This window comes from Macrobrachium nipponense, chromosome 7, assembly GCF_015104395.2.
Source record: "Macrobrachium nipponense isolate FS-2020 chromosome 7, ASM1510439v2, whole genome shotgun sequence".
Lineage (NCBI taxonomy): Eukaryota > Metazoa > Arthropoda > Malacostraca > Decapoda > Palaemonidae > Macrobrachium > Macrobrachium nipponense.
The window spans coordinates 54,949,661-54,972,160 of record NC_061109.1 but is presented as its reverse complement, the minus strand read 5'-3'; the positions used below and the strand labels follow the sequence as shown (position 1 = coordinate 54,972,160).

The 22,500-nt window shown below is 37.4% G+C and overlaps 1 protein-coding gene across 1 annotated transcript in view; it reads right to left on the bottom strand.

Moving 5' to 3' along the window:
* LOC135217748 (potassium voltage-gated channel subfamily KQT member 1-like) overlaps positions 1–22,500 on the bottom strand; it is a 335,873-nt gene that overhangs the window by 307,091 nt on the left and 6,282 nt on the right. Inside the window, 1 exon segment of the mRNA XM_064253757.1 lies at positions 20,603–20,759. Coding sequence (XP_064109827.1) covers positions 20,603–20,759 — 157 coding nt within the window.

Below are 22,500 nucleotides of genomic sequence, written 5' to 3'. Positions count from 1 at the left end.
CTATTTCTTTTCTATTCTTTCGACTCTTTCCGGATGTTTCGTCTGAATAAACCTCAGACATCCTCTTGTGCGGAGGGGGGTGAAGGACTGAAGTGAGAGGGTGAGTCCAGCTGCTTATATTGCGGTGGCGCAGCGGGGGCCGTCGTGCCGCTGCCCTTTCATTGGCTAGTGCGTGGGGAGCTGCTTTTTCATTGGCTACCTGGCTGCGGGCTCAAGCCAGCTCCCGATCACATGCTCAGGAGGCGCGCCGATCTTCTCAGCTGCATATCATCACGCTGGGCTTCATTTTGATTGGGTAAAGGCCGCGTGACGTCACTGCTGGTATTATTCATGGTATTAATGTTGTCTTTGGGGGTATTTTCTTCTTGAATTGGGGTGTTTTCGAGTGGTGATATGGTGATGTTTGCTGTTACTTGAGTGTTCCATTGCATGGAGGTCGGGAGCAAAAAGGCCTCCTGTGTTGTATTCATGGAGGGCTTTTGCTCCTGGATGAGAAACGCCTCCAGGAGGCGCAGACGGCGAGGGTCGGGTGCTCTCCCTATTATCCTAGTGTTATGGATAATACAGTCGCGGGAGATTGTGTCTCGGTGGGCGGTGAGGGCGTGGTTCTTGATAGCCCCTTCTTGGGCGTGACAGGAGATTCTCTTCGCAAGACGCATGGTAGTCATTCCAATGTACCTCCCAGGACATCCTCAGGCGGGGCATATGTATTGGTATACTACGTTCATCTGCTTGAGGGGGTCTCCTGATGGCGGTGACAGGTTATTTTTCATGATAAGGTCCCTTGTTTTCCGGTTTTTGTAGTATATTATAAGGTCCACTATCTTGCCTTCTTCAATGGGGAGGATGTTCTCCTTAATGATCTTCTTCACCGCCTTCTCCTCCTCGCGGTATTGAGAGTGCATGAAAGCCTTATAATATAACTTGATGTTCTCAGTGGGGCAGGGTCGTGGGTCTTCTTCCTCGTTCGAGTACCATCTTTCGAGGGTGGTGCACACTTCTCGATTGATGAGCTTATTAGAATATCCATTATTCATGAGCATCTGTGAAGCTCTATCAAGCTCGAGGTGTGTGTTCTGCCAGGTAGAACAATGGGAGAGGGCCCTTTTCACAAAGGCCCTGACGGTAGTGCTCTTAAACCTGTCAGGACACTCGCTATCCCCGTTGAGGCACATTCCTAAATTTGTTTTCTTCGTGTAGACAGAAGTGTGGAGACCGTCTTCTGTCTTCGTTATAAGGACGTCGAGGAAGGGGAGCCGATTGTTGGTGCTAAACTCGACTGTATAGTTTAGCACATTGCATTGCTGGATTCGGCGACATAGGGCTTCTACCTCATCCTTGGTGTCGACTTGCACGAAGATATCGTCTGTGTAACGGGCGTATTTGCGGGGGTGGTGGCTCTGGGCGAAGACCCTCTCTTCTACGGTGCCCATATAGAAGTTGGCAAAAAGGACTCCCAGAGGAGAGCCCATGGCAACGCCGTCTTTCTGACGGAACATCTGTCCTCGGTGGGTTGAGATGTCCAGCAAGTTGCGCAAAGAGGCTTCTGGGATATTGAGTGGGGCCCTCGACGGGTCTCGGTAGACTCGATCCATGATGATGTCAATGGTCTCGTTGACGGGAACGATGGTAAATAGGGGGAGTCGCGAATTTCTTCAAGGAACTCCACCGATGAACTCAGGCTATAGCAGCTCGGGACGTAGGGAGTCAAAATTTGATTGAAGCGCTTGGCCAAGGTGTAAGTCGGGGCAGGCATCTGGCTGATAATCGGGCGGAGAGGGTTGCCTTCCGTATGGGTTTTCACGTTCCCATAGAGGTAACCAAGGCTGAAGTCCCCTTGGATGGGCGGAAGGTGGACTGTGTTGGTTGCGGCATTAATAGTTCTGATGACACAGTTGGCCTCCCTTTTGGTGTCTTCCGTGGGGTTCCGTGTGAGACGTTCAAACTTTGAGGAGTCGGACAGGATAGCATCGAGCTTCTCATGGTATTCCTTCGTTGTTATTAATACGAATGTGGCTGTCTTATCTGCCCGTCGCACAGTAATGTCTTCTTTGGCCTTCAACTCCTTAGCTGCTTCCTTCATCTCTCGGGTGAAGATGCCACTGGTGTGTGGCCCCCTCTCCGTGAGGGCTTCAGCAAGCAGGAGGGACTGGAGGGCGTCTGTTGTTCAGACAATATTCCGGGTCTTGAGCTGTTGGATGGAGTTGAGCAGGAGTTCGATCTCGAGTCTTTTCTCATGTTGCTTAGGCTTAGACATGAAGTGACAGTTAAGCCCTAGTCGAAGCAGAGCATCTTGATCGGGAGAAGGTTGGAAGTCAGTGAGATTGATGTAGCCTTGAGCGTGCTGTGGGACTCGCAGCTTGCCGCCGTTGAGAGAGATCAGCTTTTGCATGACGCCCTTTATGCGTATTTTTATATCTTCGTCTTGGAGGCGGGTAAGGCAGGCATCAATGTCATCGTTGGCGGCTAAGTCTACATCGGGAAGGTTGTCACTATTGGTGGGTTGGTTCTCATTCGGTTGGTCTACATCGGGGTCGTCATAATCGGGGCTGAGGGAACCGTTTCGGAGGGATCCAGGAGGGTCTGCTTCAGGCTCCTCATTAACATCTCTGTTGCACGGGCAGCTTGTTAATGTCCGTATGTTCGTCCATTCACTCCGCAGTCGAGCATCGTCCTCGTGGCATTTCCGTTGTATGAGGGATTTCCTGAAGCTCCTGGTCCCATTCCTGGTCCCGTCTTCTAGCCTCGCTGAGGGGTCATGCAGTCTTATGTTAGTGTATGCTGGAAGTAAACCCTCTTTTAAATATGTTTTATTAAAAGTGATTGCTGCCTCAGCTGCATTAATTTTATACAGGTTCTTCTCTATTTTTCTAATTATTGCTTTCTCATTGTTGCTTAAACTGGTGAGCAACGCACCGAAGGCTGACAGGAGGCCTTTTTTGCTCCCGACCTGCATGTGAAGGAACACTCCAGTAACGGCAAACATCACCATATTGCTGCCCATAAACGCCCCAATTCAAGAAGAAAATACCACCGAAGATGACATTAATACCATGAATAATACCAGCAGTGATGTCACGCGGCCTTTACCCAATCAAAATGAAGCCCAGCGGGATGATATGCAGCTGAGAAGATCGGCGCGCCTGCTGAGCATGCGATTGGGAGCTGGCTTGAGCCGGCAGCCAGGCAGCCAATGAAAAAGCAGTTCCCCACGCACTAGCCAATGAAAAGGCAGCGGCACGGCGCCCCCCGCTGCGCCACCGCAATATAAGCAGCTGGACTCACCCTCTCACTTCAGTCCTTCACCCGCCTCCGCACAAGAGGATGTCTGAGGTTTATTCAGACGAAACGTCCGGAAAGAATCGAAAGAATAGAAAAGAAATAGAATTTAACATCAATTCTATCTGCAATAAACTCTACGGGATATGCCCGAAAATTTGACTACCCCCACTGAAATTTTTTACCAATAAAATCCAATCGTTTGACCTAATTGAGATATGTCAACGTTCGGTGCGTTGCTCACCAGTTTAAGCAACAATGAGAAAGCAATAATTAGAAAAATAGAGAAGAACCTGTATAAAATTAATGCAGCTGAGGCAGCAATCACTTTTAATAAAACATGTATAAAAGAGGGTTTACTTCCAGCATACAATAATAATAATAATAATAATAATAATAATAATAATAATAATAATAATAATAATACCCCCTTCTGAAGCAACACTAAGGCACACTGCAGATGACATTCAGATGGCACATCTTTAATATTACCTGGCGAAACTAGCTATCAGTTGTTGCGTCACCGAGGACCGTGTAATGTCATGGGCAATATTGCCCCTCTTACCTGTCCAAACACTCAAGTGAAGAGATGTATTTGAACTTTGAAAAAAGGTAGACCTTACTAGGCTGTTTATTCTAATTCCATATTCGTGTTTGACTTACGTTTTAACTCTTACGTTTTAACTCATCTTACTCTTATTCGTACATTGCATTTTATCTTTTTCCAGTATTCGTGTTCTAAGACAGAGATTCGTAATTATGTCAGAATTTAAGTTACAAAGCGCTATTAATGGAATAACCAAAAATATTTATTATTAACGAGATTTGTTTTGCATTAATCCTTTAGGAATTGAAATATTCTCTAGAAATATTTTTCTGTACTGAACAAGGGGTTCACTTTTGGTGCTCAAATCAGTCTGCGTTCTATCTACTAAATTCTGTTCTGATAATTAGAGTTCAAGACAGAATCCTCATGTGTTTTAAACACTAAGAGTCACCCATAAGTGAGTTACATTTAACGAGAATAATATATGATGGTCTCCGCAAACTTCATTTCGTGGTAGAATTTATGCTTGTGTTCACTTGTAATAGCCAGGCTGGCGGGAAGTGAGGTAGGTGAACTTATCAATGTGGTCGAATGCAGACGAAAAGGAAGTTGGGGCGGCAGGGTTTGTGTGTGTGTGTGTGTGTGTGTGTGTGTGGGGGGGGGGGGGGGGGGGGGGGGAGGGGGGGGGGCGGGGGGGCTAACTTAATAACGCAGAGGGCAGAGAGAAGCATCAAATAAACGGATGAGGACTTTAGAAATCACATACGTAAAAGATTTATATGATTTGCAAAATAGTAACGGATTGGTTATCTTAATTTGAGATGGAGGGTGGAAGAAAGAATGTTTGGTGCGTGTATGTAATATGTGTGTATAGTACATACATATATATTATATGTGTATATATATATATATATATATATATATATATATATATATATTATATATATATATATATATATATATACGTGTGTGTACACCCTGTACTTTCCAAGAGCGTTTCTATGCTGTATGTCGAAAAGAGCGTATTACTCCAAAAATATAGTTAATGTCTTGGAATAAAGATTGCGATTCCAGCAGCTTATGTTGTACCGACCAAAAATTCATAATACCTAAATAATAACCTTTCCACTGTCTTGATTGTAATAATATTCGTGTATTTGCAAAATCCAATACAGACGCAATTTATATATATATATATATATATATATATATATATATATATATATATATATATATATATAATTTATATATGTATATATATCGAGCTACAATGTCCTTTAATATCTAATTCGCTGTACCTCGGAATTAATATATTTTCATATATGCTTAACCGAGGGGGAAATTTTCTCGATATGATTTGCCTGGACCGGGGCGCGAACCCACGGATTTGAAAGGCTCCGTGGGTTCGCGCCCCGGTCCAGACAAGTCTATTATCGAGAAAAAATCCCCTTCGGTTTAAGCATATATGAAAATATATTAATTCGAGTAGAGCGAATTAGATATTAAAGGACATTGTAGCTCGATATATGTATATGAATCACGGAAATGTGATATGACTTTATATATATATATATATATATATATATATATATATATATATATATATATATATATATATACATACATAGATATGTATGTATGTATGTATGTATGTAAACCAACACACACACTTATATTTATACATATATATATATGTATATATATATATATATATATATATATATATATATATATATATAAATTGTAAGTCATACGAGTATATGTGTATTGAGTGTATGCGGCCTGCGTTGAAGGGAGTTGTTATGTGGTTAGTGCTCCTTCAATCAGAGTTAATTTCCTATCGAGAAACATTTAATGACTAGACTACCAACCTATCAGAATGTTCTGTTGCCAAGAAGGCTGCATAACATGCCTCCCTGTTATGTTTTCAATGCTTTGTTAATTAGCAATTTTGAGTAGCACTTTGATAATAATGAGTCGAGACAAGCTTCTTCGTTTTGGACTCCAGTTTTCATAAACTATTTCATTTTTTCATTGATTAAATTGATTGGAGAGAGAGAGAGAGAGAGAGAGAGAGAGAGAGAGAGAGAGAGCTCAGTTATGCTTCCTAAATTGTACGTTAATTTTAACTTTACATTAATATTTTTCACATGATCAAATGTCAGTTTCAGAAGAATTAAACATTTAATTTCTGTATTAGTAACGTCAATGGGATGATTAACTAATTTTTCGTATTATGTTCAAAGAAAAAGAGAGGGAAAGAGTTAACGTAAACGTACACGATAGAGCTTATAAAAGATCGTGGGGTATACGATTTCTTAGAAAACAGGAGAGAGTGAAGAATTCCAAAACTTACTTGTAAACGGTAGGAAACCGTCACTAAACCGTTGAATCCAAGAATTGTGGATTTTTCACTGTTTGAAAAAGTTGGCCTGAGGGAACGCCACGAGGTCCCTCACAGGAGTAGAAGCATTTACTTGAGGATAGTTTGGGAGTGGCCAAAGCTTATAACTTTGAAAAAGTCACAAGCCACTTTGTGGTGGAGAGTAAGGGGGAACAAAGAAAGAAACAGCGGCAGAATCATTGGTCGAATGATTTGCCTTGGGGAGATGATAGGTGAAACACCACAAACGTGATAACATCCCTCATAATAGAGATAGGTAAATTTAACATAGAAGCTTTAATGAGGGAGGTAGAGAATTAATCAGTTATACTTATGTGATCTCAAAGACTAGTTTTAAGTATACTGAACAACCTTGTATTCATACAAGTGTGAGGATGTAATTATTTTGGGGGGAAGGGTTTATAACACGCAATATGGAATGTGGGACCAGTCAAGAAATGAATAGAAATCGTGCACTGTGCACTTAGGTATTGATTTTGCCAAATTATAGGAATCCCACTCAGGCAAGTTATTGAGATCAGAGTCGATAGACAAGATAAGGGAAATTATTCAGCATTGAGCGTGAATAACAAAAGAGTGTTTGGAAGCAAATGTGAAAAAAATGTGTATAGCAAAATTATGAATAACAGCGTGAAAAGGACGAGCGAAAATAAAAGTCAGTGATGAAGATGAAAGTCACTGAGGGTCTTGATCACTGAAGAACACCTCTAGAGATATAATCTATTTGAGTCTTATCACGTCACCTTGATTCATATATACGCATTAATGTACAACTGTCCTTCATTATTTAATTCGGCGTTAACTTATATCTCTCGTGATAGCCTTGTGGGTAAAAGAGCTTCACTGTACGCCCTGAATTCTTGGTTCCGTGGCTCGCCCTCATGTGCCGACAAATTTCTTATCAACCAAAAAATTCACCTTCGGTTAACATGTATGAAAATATATTAATTACGAGGTAGAGCGATGTAAATATTAAAGGACATTTGCAGCTTAACGCATATATCTATATATATATATATATATATATATATATATATATATATATATATATATATATATAAAACAGATACTTCGATAATTAGAAATGACTTTATGACTGATGGCAGATTTATTAGCAAAGTCTTTCGGAGATGATAGAACATAAGTGTCATAGGAAAGGTGACCAATGTGTATAGTGCTTTGGTTAATTTTTGACCTTTTTAAATCTTATAAAAAAAGGATAGGGATATTTCTATAAGTTTCATCCAGATTAAGAAACAAGCAAGGTATTTTTTCAAGTTTGCAATGAAAATAATCTTTCTTTTTAAGTGATCGTATGGGATGAGGGCATTTTTCTGCTTGGTAGAACCAGACTCTGAATATTGGAATAATATTAGTTTGGTGACGACCTTGTCACCTTGAGATTTCACTTAGTAGTTAACATTCATTTTCTTTGTTGTGTTTGTAGAACAGTCACGCAGCTGGCAGCTCTGTGATATGAAGCGTGTAATCATTGAGGTTTTTTGGCTTTGGGAGACAACCACATTCCAGTCTTTAAATAGACTGTTTCATTCCTGATTGTGCGTTTACATTTGTTTCTGCTCAACAGCCAAGATTCTTGTTTAGTTAATGTCTCTCTGAATTAGAAATTTTTAAAGAAAGGGTTGGAGGAAAATACTAATAATGTGATGCACTACGTCACTTGATATGCAGCGTTAAATTAACTCTTTCAGAGTTGGTACTATTTAAGTTTTATTATGATTGGTATTAGGATTTATATTTCGTAGGTGAGGTGGGCCCCTTCACATATAATTTATTTATTATTATTGTTGGTAGAAACAGGTATAAAAAATAAAAACTAGAGGTAAGTGTGTAGAGGGAAGAAGGAAAGCCACATATTGGAACTTTGGCTAGCTTAACTAAGACTTGTGTCACACTATCGGAGGCATTCGAGTCATCCAAAACAAAGTTTCTCCAGACTTATGGTGAGTAGATGGATCAACAAGATAAGCAAGTGGTCAGGCATGATAGCGTGTTTCTACAATTTTTGGACCTTTTGAAAGTTGAAGTCTAAGAGTGATGGTATGATGGTATGTATCTAAAATGTGCTCTTGTGGCGACTTTTGACCTCCATATCTTTTCACTGTGACGTTGCATTTTACTATGAGACTTGACATGATTGAACAGTGATTCAACCAAATATCTCTTATGTGCTCATCTCTCATCCTCCAGTTCATTTGGCTTCGGAGATGCTTCCATTTCAAGTCTTTCAATTTAAGCATTCATTGTACTTTTCCAAATAGAAGATATTCAAACAACCTATTTGATTTATTTCAGTGAGTGCGAAACGTCAGTCTCTTTGAGGAGAATGTAACTGATTCATCGCACCCTCTTCCCATTTTCTTCAATGTTTTGTACTGAAATATAATGTCAGTATCATATTTTGTTACTTTCACTCCAAGTTGAGAAATATACAACTGGAAGTTAACAAAATAGATGTCTACGAATGATCAAGACGAATACAGTCATTTACTCTGCAAAGATTAAAAATGCTTTTCATGATCGAGTTTTTAAAGCATAAATCCTTTCATTTTACATATTTCCACTTAAAATATTTTATAATTAATATAATTTACTCTCGAGTTTACTTTGTCGTAGGTAAGGACATACTTTCAAACAGAATGTCTTTAATTTACGAAAATGCCATCCACATTGAGTCTTTGCAAACATGGACGGCCTAGATTCAATCTTCTGAAAAAGACCTTTTAACAGAAGTCTTTCAATGCTGAAGGGATCCTTTACATTTGAGAACTTCAAAGTATAGGAATCTTTTCAGTGTAAGCATTTGCAAGGTGAGGGTGACCTTTGAAGGTCTGAGTTTTTCCTTTTGATTCATATATTTCTCTCATGTTATTATGAAAGACGTTTCATTTTGCCTCTACGCGATCATATCTTTTCCATTATAAAGGGAGCTGACATTTCTTACATAGTTCTAATTCTGCTGTATTTTCGTTATTTTTATCGATGGAACTTCAGAAATTCAAATTTGGTTATTTAGTTCCTCGCTGGACGAATGGGTTACCTGCTCGCATACCGATTCGGTAGTCGCGAGTTCGATTCCCCGCTCTGCCAACATGGAATCAGAGGAATTTATTTCTGGTGATTAGAAATTCATTCTCGATCTATGTGGTTCGGATCCCACAATAAGTTGTAGGCCCCATTGGTAGGTAACTAATTGGTTCCTAGCCACGTAAAAAATACCCAATTTGTAACTATCTGTAGTATATTCTCAATTTCGTTTCATCATTGGGCCATTTCTCTGGTGGGGGGGGGGGGGGTGGCGCTGTTGGGCTTGTAGGATTAGACTTTTTCAACTCGATTTATAGCTTGTCATGTAATAATAATAATAATAATAATAATAATAATAATAATAATACATAACACGAAAGGAAGGAGGAGAGGACTACTAAGTATAGAGGACTGGCGTCACACCGAAAACAGAGCACTGGGGCAATATCTGAAAACCAGTGAAGACGAGTGGCTAAAGAGTGCATGGGAAGAAGGACTAATAAAAGTAGACGAAGACCCAGAAATATACAGAGACAGGAGAATGACAGACAGAACAGAGGACTGGCACAACAAACCAATGCACGGACAATACATAAGACAGACTAAAGAACTAGCCAGCGATGACACATGGCAATGGCTACAGAGGGGAGAGCTAAAGAAGGAAACTGAAGGAATGATAACAGCGGCACAAGATCAGGCCCTAAGAACCAGATATGTTCAAAGAACGATAGATGGAAATAACATCTCTCCCATATGTAGGAAGTGCAATACGAAAAATGAAACCATAAACCACATAGCAAGCGAATGCCCGGCACTTGCACAGAACCAGTACAAAAAGAGGCATGATTCAGTGGCAAAAGCCCTCCACTGGAGCCTGTGCAAGAAACATCAGCTACCTTGCAGTAATAAGTGGTACGAGCACCAACCTGAGGGAGTGATAGAAAATGATCAGGCAAAGATCCTCTGGGACTATGGTATCAGGACGGATAGGGTGATACGTGCAAACAGACCAGACGTGACGTTGATTGACAAAGTCAAGAAGAAAGTATCACTCATTGATGTCGCAATACCATGGGACACAAGAGTTGGAAGAGAGAGGGAGGGAAAAAATTGGATAAGTATCAAGATCTGAAAATAGAAATAAGAAGGATATGGGATATGCCAGTGGAAATCGTACCCATAATCATAGGAGCACTAGGTACGATCCCAAGATCCCTGAAAAGGAATCTAGAAAAACTAGAGGCTGAAGTAGCTCCGGGCTTCATGCAGAAGAGTGTGATCCTAGAAACGGCACACATAGTAAGAAAAGTGATGGACTCCTAAGGAGGCAGGATGCAACCCGGAACCCCACACTATAAATACCACCCAGTCGAATTGGAGGACTGTGATAGAGCAAAAAAAAAAAAAAAAATAATAATAATAATAATAATAATAATAATAATAATAATAATAATTACTGGAAGTTGCCCAAGCTTCACTTATAATATAAGTTTTTTTTAAATAAAATGCTTAATGATTGTACACTTTGCTTTTCACATACTGGCATACATTAAAGCCGTATTCACTGGCTGCGTGTCTGGATTCCAAGAATACAGCCAGGGAGCTGTGCACACGGAAGCCACAAATATAGCCTTGCTTCACGCTTGAATTTTTGGGAATGTAGCCCAGGAGGCTGCTCGCGTAGAGGGGTGTATGCATGCTTGCTACGCTTGCAGATATTGAAGGATTAGAACTCATTTGCGTGCTCATCTGTGGTCGTGTGGTATTCTCTGAATGAAGTCTTTTACCGTTTCATTTGCTCAAATTTCCTTGCAAAATGCAAGCTCCTCTAGTCAAGGGAATGCAAAGTGTTAAGATAGTTCAAGTTACATTCCTGGAAAGACCTTAAAAGATCCACAAAAACCTCAAAAGACCCAAATTACATAAAAAGGTTTAAAGGGCTCCAAAATCAAGATGTGTCGCTATGCATGATTAAGGGAGTTGGATCCAACGGAGGCAGGGGATTCCTGTCTCCTCTCTTTCTATAAAAACCCACCCACCTAACCCCCCTCCCCCTGCAGCGTTCAAGTTTGGTTCTTGGAATTCGGATAAAAAGGGCGAGGAAAGGTTAGGTCAGAATACATCCCTCTAAATAACTGTTGTTGGATTAGTTACTTGGTTATTGAAGCATTTATAAATCAAATGACGATCAAAATGATAATAACATCGAGGTTTAAAGCTTCTAGCTGGCTATGATTTACCTACTAGGAATTAGGGAATTGAGCACATTCCCGGTATGTAGTAGAAACAAAATCTGTCGATACCAATACTATTTTCTATATTGTTAATACTTCTTATTTGCAGTTGCTTTTTGGAGTCATATACTGTGCTGATGAAAAAAAAGAACGATAAGCACTGTGGTTCTGGATGTATGTGGATGAGATGTAGTAGAAGAAGAATGAATAACAGTTGATATGTTTCCGGAGAGGAAGCAAGAAGTTTTGGTGATGAGTGTGACAAGATTGTAAGGACTGTGTGTGTGTGTGTGTGTGTGTGTGTGTGTGTGTGTGTGTGTGTGTGTGTGTGTGTGGGAGGGAAAAGAACAAAACGTGATTCCTTCTGAGTAGCTGAAAGTGTAGTACCTGTAGTGTTAGGAAGCCATTGGTTCCACATAAACGAGAGCAAATGGGTTCTTTGAGAAGTTTAGAAAATTGCGAGAAAGAGTGAGAGTATAGGACATGACGGCGTATTTAAATCAGGCAGCTGAAACAATGAATGGAAATGGTTGATTTCTACATGTCTTTCGTGGTAAATATACTACGTGACGACGGGATAAGAGAAGAGGTCATCTACTGTTATGAATTTATTTTGTTTACAAGTGTCATCTGCGATTGAGCCTAAGGTATGAATATGGTTGTGCTGGTAACCACTGTCTTGCAGTCCCACCCCTTTGGAGAAGAAACGACTTAATGTTAAACAAGTTTGTGAATATGGTTTATTTATTTATTTATTTTTTACATATTTAAGCATATCTACTTTTTATTTTAATTCCAATACAATCAGCATGATCATTCAGAATGCATGAATAAATTATGAAAACCATTGATACAGATTCAGACACCGGAGAGAGACAGGATATTTTACGCTCCTATCGAGCAGTATGTTCTACAATGTCTCTTACATAACAGTTTCTCTCCCGCCGGTACACGTTGGGAAACGACTTGTTTTCATCCGGAAAACAAGATCGACTTCCCGTTAAAAGAAGCTTATTTTGCCATTCCCTGCTGGCATGAAAAGGACAACATAAATATTTGATTCAAATATATTCCTTGTGCAGTGTTAAAAATGAGATATAAGAGTCGTACGCGTTCGATTAATATTTGTGTGCATGTCCAACTTACCTTGCATATGTGTTAGAAATAATTAATCTCGTGATGTGCCGGTGTACTGCGATTGATTAGGATATTTTCACAATAATAATTTTTTGTCTTTTTAAATCTAATTAGGAAAAGTTCAGGCTAGCCAGCATGTTTTAGTGAAGGCTCCTGTTGGCAGATAAATTTTAGTTGATTGTTTTTGCTGGATAGATCCCTTGCTCAGTAGCTTATAAGTTTGTTGAAGTAAATATATGGAAACGTAGAAAAAAAAACCAATATGAATCGGAACAATGGCTTTTATTTGGAGTTACGACTTCCAACAAAGTTAATCGATATTAAAAACATTTTTTTTACCTGATTATCGTCGAAAATGAAAAAGGATTAACCGCGCTGAAGAGATTTACACCCGAGATAATAAAAATTAATAATGAACTTACGAGATTTTCAGGGACGTCAAGATTTTTTTGTATTTTGTCATATTTCTTTTTGTTAAGAGTAAGTGAAATATGTACGTAACACAGTAGTTAAGGAATATCGATATTTTCCATTTGTTTAGATAAAATTCTCTCTCTCTCTCTCTCTCTCTCTCTCTCTCTCAAAAAAAAAAAAAAAAAAAAAAAAAAAACATATATATATATATATATATATATATATATATAATATATATATAATATATATATATATAATATATATATATATAACATACATAGATATAAAAGCCTAGATGCCGCATCGGGCGCTAGCTGAATAGGCTGGCGCACGTCATCAGGCCCGCCATCTTGGGGCTGGTAATTCAAACAATGCAGCAGGCTGCAGTATATGACGTTTTTTCGCCACTATTCGCTTAATATTGCACGGATTTTCTTGTCTGATGGCTCGTTACAAAGCTTACATAATTCCCTACAAGGATCTAATAAAATAAAGTTGTTCCTTATTGTTTGAAAGTTAACTTACAATGACTTTGTTTTAGCAGGTAGGGGGAAGGGGGCTAGTTGTACACAAATGTTAATATTTACCCATAACTATTGCTGTAAACAATAATTTGAAATGCTGTGATAAGACAGCCTACGAAAAAAAATGGTTTAAAACAATATTGTTTAAGGGCCATTAGGTCAATAGGGTAAAATGTTGGACACTAATTTGATGTTTCTAGATTTCCCCTTCTTTCTGCATTATAGCTATGTAATATTAGTGTAATCTGGTCCTTGTAATAAGAACTAAATGGCCAAGCAAGGCACATAATGAGTTTTTGTTGATGTTTTGATATAGCCTTTTGATTTCATATCAATGCATATAGATTATCATTACAATGTAGTATCATTAAACTGTTGGAAACAGCAATGAAAAAAAAACTTGTTTAAATTGCTGGGAATATTTACAAATAAATGCACAGATGTACAATAAATGTTATATATACATTCAATGTAAGAACAAATATCATGAAAATAAATCATTGTGCCAATACATTTTGAGAGTTGTTACTTCAAAGTATAGGCTTAATGACCCATAAGGCCACCACAGCTTTAAATATACATGTGTGACCAAACCAATGAACAGTTAGCTGAAAAAAAATTAGACTGGACCTTATGATTGTGGTCTAGGTAGGCTGAAAGTCTCGGGGGGGGGGGGGGGGGGGCGGTTACTATGACAGGGTATACAGGGTTGCTCGTCAGGATTGGCTCATTTTGGCAATTTTGGTCTATAGAAGTATAGAGATGGCCCAGGCCCTTATCCCAAATAAGGTATAATAATTTGGGTCCTTGACAACACAGGTCTAGAGATGAGCTATATTGAACTGTTAATGCTTGCCATAATGATATATCTTAGTCTGAGCAAATTCTAAAGGTCAGTTTTGTGAAAAATTTAAGTTCTATATAATTATTTCACCATATAAAATTAGGTCTAGAGATAGGTCACTTTTGCCACTAGACGAGGTCTCTTGATACCCGCTAAATTTTCCAAAGCCAGGTCTAGAGGTCAGAATTCACTGAGGAGCATCCCGTTCCAAAAAAATGGAAGAACCCCCACCCCACCCAGGCTCAAAGGAGCAGGCAGAGATGCAAAGGCTAGATAACACAGAAATCCTAGTTATTCTAGGGCCTACTGTAGTTTATTTTAGGCTCAACCCTACAGTTTTATGACTTAAACTTGTAGGCCTGTGCCAAAAATTATATTGGGGGATTTTTTAACAGAGCACTTCGAGAGACAAAGATTTTACTCAAGTTGCACAGATCCATAGCTGTAGGCCTACTTTAGTCATCTGTCTTATCACAGCATTTCAAATTATTGTTTACAGCAATAGTTATGGGTAAATATTAACATTTGTGTACAACTAGCCCCCTCCTTCCCCCTACCTGCTAAAACAAAGTCATTGCAGTTAACTTTCAAACAATAAGGAACAACTTTATTTTATTAGATCCTTGTATGGAATTATGTAAGCTTTGTAACGAGCCATCAGCCAAGAAAATCCGTGCAATATTAAGCGAATAGTGGCGAAAAAACGTCATATACTGCAGCCTGCTGCATTGTTTGAATTACCGCGCCAAGATGGCGGACTTGTTGACGTATGTCCGGCCGGCCGATGCGGCATCTAGGCTTTTATATCTATGTATATATATATATAATACATATATATAAATATTATACATATAATATATAGTATATAGATATATAGATATATATATATATATATATATATATATATTATATATATATATATATATAAAGTAACGTGCATGCAAGTAAACATTCAAGATGCACTTAATTAAAGAAAGCCTTTTTATTTTGACTGAGAATGGGTAAGTGTGTTGGATGAAGGACGCGTCAGCTTTCTATTATTCACACCTGTAAATCCATTACTTCAGGGATCCAGAGCAGTGTTCATCTGACCTTTCAGTATCGGTTTACACGCCGTGGCCAGGGGCTGAAGCTGAGATCGAGCGATTTAGAAACAGTACATAGTATTCTCTCTCTCTCTCTCTCTCTCTCTCTCTCTCTCTCTCTGCGGGCTCCCCCAAACACACTCACACACACACACACACACACACACACCTCATCACCGCCCATATTGTTTGCGAGTAAATCATGGACTTGATAGCGAATATAGCTCGAGATTAATTCATCCGGAAGCAGCGAATCTGATTTTCTGAAGTCTGGTCTTACATGTTTTAGCTTCAATTGCCTGTTCTTACTTGGATGTCTTTCAGGCAAGGCGTTGTTGTTGACAGAGAATATTTCAGAGGAAACTCGTCAGAGATAATGCGTACGGGTCGTGCGCGGAATATGTTTTTTGCGCAAAAAGCGTTAGATCGCTAAGAATTACATTTGAAGTCAATTTATCTGTGTAAAGAGTGCACCGTGGTATAAGTAGAGAGAGAGAGAGAGAGAGAGAGAATTTTCCTTCGTCAGCGGTTCGTACTGTGGGTTCCATTTGGGAGCTTACTCAGTTATGAAAATATGACGTGGCAGCCTTCACGCTAAATTAAGTTTCGAGTAAAGTACGTATATATTTTATCTTTTATGGTATTCGACTAGAAAATAGGAATCTCTCTCTCTCTCTCTCTTAACACTCCAGTTTTACATATTACATTGATATATTGTTTTCGTCAACGTTTAATTGAATCGTTTGTAATACACCTGTTCAAACCTTTAGTTCGTCCGTCACTTAAAGCAATGATGGCATAGACTGTAATAGATCTCATGGCATAGTTTAGAATACTTTCATACTTGTTACCATGGCCAACAAGTATGAAAATTTCACTATCGTGGCCTGGAAGCTACCTTGAGGTCATCGGGTGGCGGCCTGATGATTGATAGGTACCCGGGACAATAAGGAAACCTTGTTCCTTGTTGGCGGGCACTAATCTACCCATCAGCAGTGCATCTCTAGGGTCTCGCCCAGCAGCAGCAAAATGGATTTTGGAAAAATAATTGTTAAAGCCGCGTTCTTGTATCCTTTATATTGTTTATACATGTTGATATATTTATGCGGTTGCCTTTGTCATGAATGATTCAAAATTATTTGCCATTTTGATGATAAACGTTTGATATCCTGATAAGGAATATTAATTGATTTTTGCAGTCTTTGAACCGAGCGCTCAAATTGCTCACCTAAAAGTAAGTCGGAAACGCTAATTCCACGTAACTTTTTAATTCCTTAACACTTAACTGAGTGGCTCTTGAAATTCAGTTTCTTGGTGCGACGGTCTCACCATCTAAGGCTAATACGGTTCATGATGGAGCTGATTTAAAATATTGTTTCCTTAGTGATAAGATACCAAATGTCAGAATTTTGAGACTGCAGAACTGATTCATCTGAAATGTGTTGTCGGATCATTTTGTCTACTGGAACCCATATTTTCTCTCCATTTTAACAGCATCGCTGGTACTGTTTTTTTTTTTCCAGCCATGATCTGTTGTTTTTAGTCACTAGCAATAAATGCGCGGAAAGGACGGCTTGATTATTCTAGATTTAATTAACCCCCACTTTTTGTGACTGATAGCCTTTTTTCCATGATTTTTGAAAAATTTCTGTGATTTGGATTGAATGCTTTAATCAGTGCTCCATTGTATGACCAGCGTGAATACATTGTCTCTCACCATTGCCAGGAAATTATTAGCACATTTCGTTTATCACTAATATTTTGTGTATCCAACGCTTTTTTATTTTTATTTTGTTCTGAAAACTTTATGAAATCGTTACCCTTAATAGATATTACATTCCGTTATCGACAGTCTTGAAGTAAACCCCTTAATCCGTTAACTTTGCCTATTACCCTCAGTCTCCGTAGAAGAAGCTGAAGAAGAATATTTAAATTTTATTTATATATCTATATCTATCTGTCTATCTATCTATATATATATATATATATATATATATAATATATATATATATATATATATATATTATACCTATATATAAATTTACAGTCACGAAGGAAAGAGTGAAAAAATGAGATGCTAAGTACTTTCGTCTTATTACCAAGACATGGTCACAGCAACTCAGATCTCACTTTCTGTCAAAAACATACAGTGCATCTTTAGTAGGAGCAGTGAATTAGTTCCTTGTAGATGGACCGGTGCGATGGTCGCAAATAGTGTCAGTAATGAGATTATTGTTGTTCTTGATTTTAACATGTCACCGCGTGTGGTTTTGAAATTAATCAACTTGAAATGAATCCTTGATAGGTGTAGTTTGTAGGATAAAACAAAAACTTGACTCATTATCCGTTCTTGTTCCATTCTAAACTGTTCTGGTTGCCAATCTGTACTGGTCCGTATTTCATTATACATTTGTGACACCGTGGGTAATAAATATTAATACTTGACCAAAGTTACTTTCAACTTCAACTCCGACCCTTCCAACTTATCTGACGTCGCCAGAAAGTCCTGCAGTTTTTCCTACTGCTGGGCATATTCACCAAATACATTCTTTTTTTCCTGTCATGTGGAAATATTGCTCTTTTTTGGGTGCCAACAGCATGCCTGGATTTTTCATTCTTTTGTGCACATTCATAACAATGACAGCTATATCTTAGACCATGTTTTACTCATAATTTGCGTCGCTTAGTAAGTTCGTTTCAAAATATTTGCCACCAAAGTACTGTGAAGGATGATTTTAGATAATAACAAAACTCAAAATATAAATGTTAGGTGGCCAAAGAAATTCGACACCCCACCCCCATATTTGAAGCCCCATCGTGCCATAATGCAGTTATTGTGAGGCAGTAATGTTACCTAGAATAGTGGACCCCCTTTGTTGATTTTTCAGCCCAACTTGATCACATGGATTTTCATCTATATCGGATTTTATTTTTCAAAACATACTTTAGGATATTTAATTTTGGAAGTCATTCACCACACTCGGTATTTTCTTAGAAAAGGAAGTAGCGCGTAGGATTGATCTGGGTAAAGATGGGCAGGTTTAAAACAAAAAATACAAAAATAGTCATAAGTGTAGGTACCATTCCTTTTCCCAGGTAGATAACTACATATTTTTTTGTGTCGTTGTGTTGGGATAGAGCTTCTTACCCGCAGCCTAGATTTTCCTGATATCTCGCAGCTTTAATTATGCATTTGTGCAGCTAAACGTCACAGTAAAGACGATGGATGTAAGTGTTAGCATCACATAACTATATAAGAGCTCGCGTGAATTCGCTTAGAGAGACATTGTGACTTACAAATGTTGCATATACTGTTGTTATTATTATTACCATTGTAAAGTCTATATTTTCAAAGTTCAAAATGTATTTCGGTATATAAATGACATGTATGTATAACTGAATCACGAAAGTTTGGAACGTGATAAATCCATAAATAAAGGTATAAGCCACGAAGGAAAAATAAACAAGGGAGTTTCTGCAAGATCTTTCGACTGAACGTCCTTTACTCAGCAGACAGTTTGTCTGCTGAGTAAAGGACGTTCAGTCGAAAGATCTTGCAGAAACTCCCATGTTTATTTTTCCTTCGTGGCTTATACCTTTATTAAATGACATGTATGAGGCTATGAGAGGGATTAATTTATGCTCATGTTTCCATAGAAGAAGAATAAGTCTAGATAAATAAGAATGACTTTTCAGGGTAAACAGACCCTCAAAACTTGATCCCTTCAGTATAAGAGGTGTAATTTGTGCGTGCGAATGGAACGAGATCGTTATTCAATTTATTCCAGAATTTTCACAGTTCTCTCACTGACCTTGGGATGGTATTACTCCAGCTTCCAGAAATATATTCCCTTAAGCTCTGCAATCTTTTAGGTGTTGAAAAAGCAGGGCGGTTTTCGACTCATTTTGCAACATTCGAATATCCGCGAGAATTGTATGACAACGGTAGCTTATGTCAATCATGAAACAAGAAAAATTTTAAATGCCCTCTATATCAACACCTAAAAGTTTGCAGCATTATAGGATAATTTCCAATCAACTGAATAACGATCTCGTTCCATTCACACGCGCAAATTACGCCTTTTATACTGAGGGGACCAAATTTTGAGTCTTTTTACCCTGAAAAGTCATTCTTATTTATCTAGACTCATTCTTCTTCTATGGAAACATGATCATAAATTAATCCCTATCCCTAGATCATATATAGATATATATATATATTTATTATATTATTTTATTTATATACCATTTATATATACATATATACATATATATACATATATATGATATATATATATATATATATATATATATATATATATATATATATATATATATATATACACTTATTGTGTCCATGAAATTCTTTATATATTTCAAATATTAAGCAACAAATTGCCTATTGCCTTCCAACATTGGGAATAACGTATAAACTCAGAACGAATTACATATTAGTAGGGGACCTACCCCCAGTCAGGATTCGAACACACTCACACGTATATATGCACCCGCACATACATATATATACACACACATACACTTACGCAATGTGTAGCTGTCCTGATTGCCAGTGTCTAATGATGACTGACAGTTAGGATAATTGAATATTGTGTATTAATCTGTATTCTGAGGATAAATATGAAATCACTTATCGTGTAATCGTTACTTTGTAGTACTCGGAACGATATAGGACATAGTTTGATAGAAATAATAATTATATTAAAAATAAAAGTATATAGTTGGAAGAATTAATAATTATATTAAAAATAAAAGTATATAGTTGGAGGCCGAACCTACCCATTGGCGTATAATAGTGAGTTCACTTACCTTCGGAAGAGGCTTTCTTTGACTTATTCTGGAGAGTGTGCGAGTTAATCTTTTGAGTAGCAGTACACATAAACCAATTTTATCTGTAGTTGTAATAAAGACATACTGAACAGAAATTATTATAAAAAACATAGAGAAAGTTATCCGATTGACTATAGCTGGTGGCTGACTTAGTTCTAAATATAGCGAAAGAAAGAGACAGGGGGGGAAACTCTATAAAGTTTTGAGAAAAGAAAAACTGAAATATTTTTCTACTCACACTGAGAAGTGGTATAGGAAGCACTTCCATCCCGTCGGCCTCTCAAGGAAGTTATAGACGCGCCCTTGGAAGGTCGTCTTGACGGTCTTACGCTCCTTCAGGACGTAACGGGTCTCCCAGATGGTACGGGCATCCATGACAGATGCCACCAGACCTCCTGGAACGAGGGTTGGAGTTTCTGCAAGGTTCCAAACATTTATCGTATGTCTCGTTATTAACACAATTTTTTTTTACTATGTACAATAACATTAACATTATTAACTTGTTTGTGTGCGGTTAGGATATGTTTACGTTAATGTTAATGTAGATTATCATTATTTTCCTGACTAACGAATATAACTCTCTCTCTCTCTCTCTCTCTCTCTCTCTCCTCTCTCTCTCTCCTCTCTCTATAGTTTTGGGGCGATATGTCAGTTGAAGATATCACCCAGTGTACGAAATGTCGATATCAATACTAACATAATCTTTCCTGACTTGAAAAGATTTTTATATGCTTTTGTAGGTTTTAATTGTTACCAGCAGTAAAAATCTACTGTCTTTACTAGCGCTTTTTTCGAAGTACTTTTCACGTAAATTACTATATGGTAATCTACTCATCACCTGCTATGTCTTACATTTAGAAGTAATTTTAGTTATACTGTGTTTTTCTCCCCCTCTGTTTTTTGAGTTGGATGGTGTTTGGCAGATCTAGTTTTCATGTTAAAAAATAACTATAGAAACACTTGGTTTGGAGTCATACTTGGGATATTTCGTTAATTATTAGTTGTATGAATAAAAATAGTTCAAAATTTATACCAAAAGGAACATGCACATACAAAAATTGATCTTTTACGATCCAGTAACCGCTATGAATAAATGCAAATATGTATTACTTTCCATTTAGTTGTAGCTTGCGCTTGTGAAGGAAACATCAGTTGGGGATACACCCTACATTGTGTTTTGCTGAGAACAATGTCTTGTCTAATATATATATATATATATATATATATATATATATATATATATATATATATATATATATATATATATAATATATATATATATATATATATATATATATATATATATATTATATATATATATATATATATATATATATATATATATATATATATCTATATATATATATATATATATATATATATATATATTTATATATATATATATATATATATATATATATATATATATATATATATATATATATATATATATATATATATATATATATATATATTATATATATATATATATCTCGAATCACCTATCTAGTGTAATGTATACATAGCAAAGCAAGGGAAGGCGTTGAAATGCAGAGATGATGAGAAATATTTCTTGGGTTTTTACAATCACGATCATTACAGATGTACGTTTAGGTATAAGTTTCATTTACTGTAATGATTACCTTGTACCAAGTGCTCCTTCTAACATATTTTTAGGAATACGAGTGTGTGGGATATTTATTTTTTAGATGTTTAATATTGTATTTTGAATTTTTTCGTCAGGATTCTCTCTCTCTCTCTCTCTCTCTCTCTCTCTCTCTCTCTCTCTCTCTCTCTCTCGTTCGCGCATTTAAGTTGACTACCTTAAATCAGTAAACAGCCGTAATATTATAATGACATGCATGCGTTCAAAAATGCATATGGCTTGAAACAATATGCTACTGCAAAAAGAAAAAAAAGAGGCAATCATAATTCCCGAGCAATGCTGCCACAAAGGCTTTATTATTCGAAATTCATTCTTATACAGGTGTTGTGGATTGAAGAAAGAAATTTCATGCTTGGATATATTATGCAACTGAATATTCTCAGTGGTTAGTATCCTCAGTTATTTCTAAAATACCATTGCACTAGAATGTTTTATCTCGTTTTATTATAACATTGAGAGTTCTGGTCAAT